The 2,500-nt window shown below is 30.3% G+C and overlaps 1 protein-coding gene across 8 annotated transcripts in view; it reads right to left on the bottom strand.

Annotated features, from left to right (window-relative positions):
* Window positions 1-2,500, bottom strand: part of PhKgamma (phosphorylase kinase gamma) — a 23,873-nt gene that overhangs the window by 15,372 nt on the left and 6,001 nt on the right. For all 8 annotated transcript variants that reach the window (XM_086540997.1, XM_086540996.1, XM_043015637.2 and 5 more), the window contains 2 exons: window positions 2,091-2,211; window positions 1,475-1,638 (listed from right to left, as the gene is read on the bottom strand). In XM_086540997.1, coding sequence (XP_086397123.1) covers window positions 1,475-1,638; window positions 2,091-2,211 — 285 coding nt within the window. The remainder of the gene's footprint in view (window positions 1-1,474; window positions 1,639-2,090; window positions 2,212-2,500) is intronic.

Consider the following 2,500-nt stretch of genomic DNA (forward strand, 5'->3'; position numbering starts at 1 on the left):
TTAATAAAATAGCTACCAACTAATAAGAATATAAAAGTCCTTTACAACTAATCAGGGTCCTACAAGATTAGTTTGACACCTAAATAAAAGTAATAAAAAAGTTCTTTTACAAAATATCATAGCTGTAAAAAAATATAATAATAATAATAATAATAAAAAATGCCCATGCCAAGAATACAACAGGATTTCATAAACTTTACCTTGAGAAATTAACTACAAATATCAATAACTTAACCCCTAAAGGACAGCTGAGTTCAGATCTATATTATATACATGGCTTTCTAATTTTTATATTTCTAGTATGGATAATTTGGATATTTTCTTTTGGAAGACTTTTGCCATTTTTATCCTCTGTACTACACTTGAGTGCAAAAACTGCAGTTTCATCCTTTAGGGATTAAAATACATGTTCATAAATTGAAGGCACAGGTCAAAACTTGAATGAGTAATATATCTTACTTACTTCTGTTGGCTATGTACCTTCCCATCACATAACACTAAATGTCAAAATACCTATAGACCTGTTTAAATCCTCTCAAGACAGGCCACATCTTAAGATGATCAGCCTGGGCTGGGCATCTTAAGATGTTCTAGTTTCTATTATTTTCTAGACTTATGGTATAATATGTCTATATATGATATACTAGCAAAGTGATACTAATGCTTTAGTCACACAAATGGATGAGTAACTAGCTTGTATTTTGAACAAAAAAATGCAGTAGAAAGAATGCCCTTAACAGAAGGGTTAAGATATTGAGAAATATTGTTAACTTTCCAAAAACTTGTCTAAGAAACTACCTATTTTGTGAATACAAGGATTAAAGTTACAGAATTTCCAATAAAGTACCACACATGGACACTAATGTGTATGTTATATTTGATGTAGAGTATTGTAAAATGAAAATCAATAAACAAATCTTTTTGAGGAAGAGGTTCATCCTATATAACATTTAACCCATTGATAAAACTTCACGGAAAGGGGTAAACAGGTATGGTTGATTAAATCTTTTCATAGACTCCTAGATGACAAAGTGCTTGTTGAACCATCAATGCATAAAAATATAATAAAGACAAAGACATGGGTTTTAAGATCAATATAATATAAAACATCTTTTATATTTCAGTTCAAGTGAAAGAAAAAAAGTATATCACACATTAAATCACACATATTTATAGCAGCATTTAGATACACATCTAAAAACATAATAAAATCATGTTCAACAAGCGTAATGATAAAAAAATATAGTTATGATCAATAGAAAGATTGATTTTATAATTGCATAAAATTTTTGGTAACCCCAAGATATGGATATGATTTTCAAAATGCCAATATCTGTACAAATAATTCTTCAGTACCTATTCCTCACTTTAATGAATAGAGGGAAAAGAAAACCAAAAATGAAAACAGGTGACACCTGTAGAGAAGTGTGACAGGAATACCTAAAATATCCATTAGTAAAATGTTGCAACTTACCTGTGAGGGTTTCGCTGGGGGCTAACACCTTCGCAAAGCCAAAGTCTGTAAGTTTAATATTGTAGTTATCATCTAGGAGAATATTTTCTGGCTTCAAGTCACGATGTACAATGCCCTTGCCGTGGACATGCGCAAGGGCCTCAAGCAGCTGTCTCATGATCACCCTGAAGGAGGAGTCAAGTCAAGGTCATAAACAATACAATAAGCAGTCTATCAATAATCATCTACCCAATCATTATCTATATGATCATCATCTAGCCAGTTACATGCAATCAATAGCAACATATTAGCTCTAATCATAACTGGTCATTTGTACAACCATCAATTACACAATAACAACCCATAAAATCATTATCTATAAAATATTTTTCATGGAAATAATCTGTGCAACATATTTCATTATATGACTATATGATCAATAACAACATATATATTATTTTCATAATCATATCATTAAGCTCAATTTTCTTGTAAACAAATAAAACATCACTTGGAAAAAATACTTTGAATAACCATAAATTGAAGTTAGTAAGCCAAGTCTTCAATACCTTGAGCAAATTTTCCATTATATCACTTTCCCTCACTTGACTAAGCCAAACAAAACCCCATCACTCACTTTGTTTTCTTCTCTGAGAGGGTGACCACAGTTGTAAGGTGATCAAAAAGTTCTCCATGCTCACATAATTCAAAAACTAAGAAGATGAAAGTAGACGACTCAAATACATCATGCATTTCGACTGAAAAAATAATAGATAATAATATGAATAAAAATCATAAAAGCAAGAGGAGAAAAGTTACAAGTATACACATATATATATATATTCAATTGGTGTTGAAATTAACTAATACTATAATATTAAATTTATAATCTTCACTTCCTCTTTCACAATAAAGATATGCAATATGTGCCCTCTTTAAGCTACAACTACTTTAAACAATGACTTTATGATCCCCAACCCACAACCCCAGAAATTTCTATAGTTTGATAAATGATCCAAAGAGATAAATTGTAACTACAAGTTTATG

The sequence above is a fragment of the Penaeus japonicus genome, unplaced genomic scaffold (assembly GCF_977035675.1).
Source record: "Penaeus japonicus unplaced genomic scaffold, GWHDUDI00000001_assembly GWHDUDI00000010, whole genome shotgun sequence".
Classification (NCBI taxonomy): Eukaryota; Metazoa; Arthropoda; class Malacostraca; order Decapoda; family Penaeidae; genus Penaeus; species Penaeus japonicus.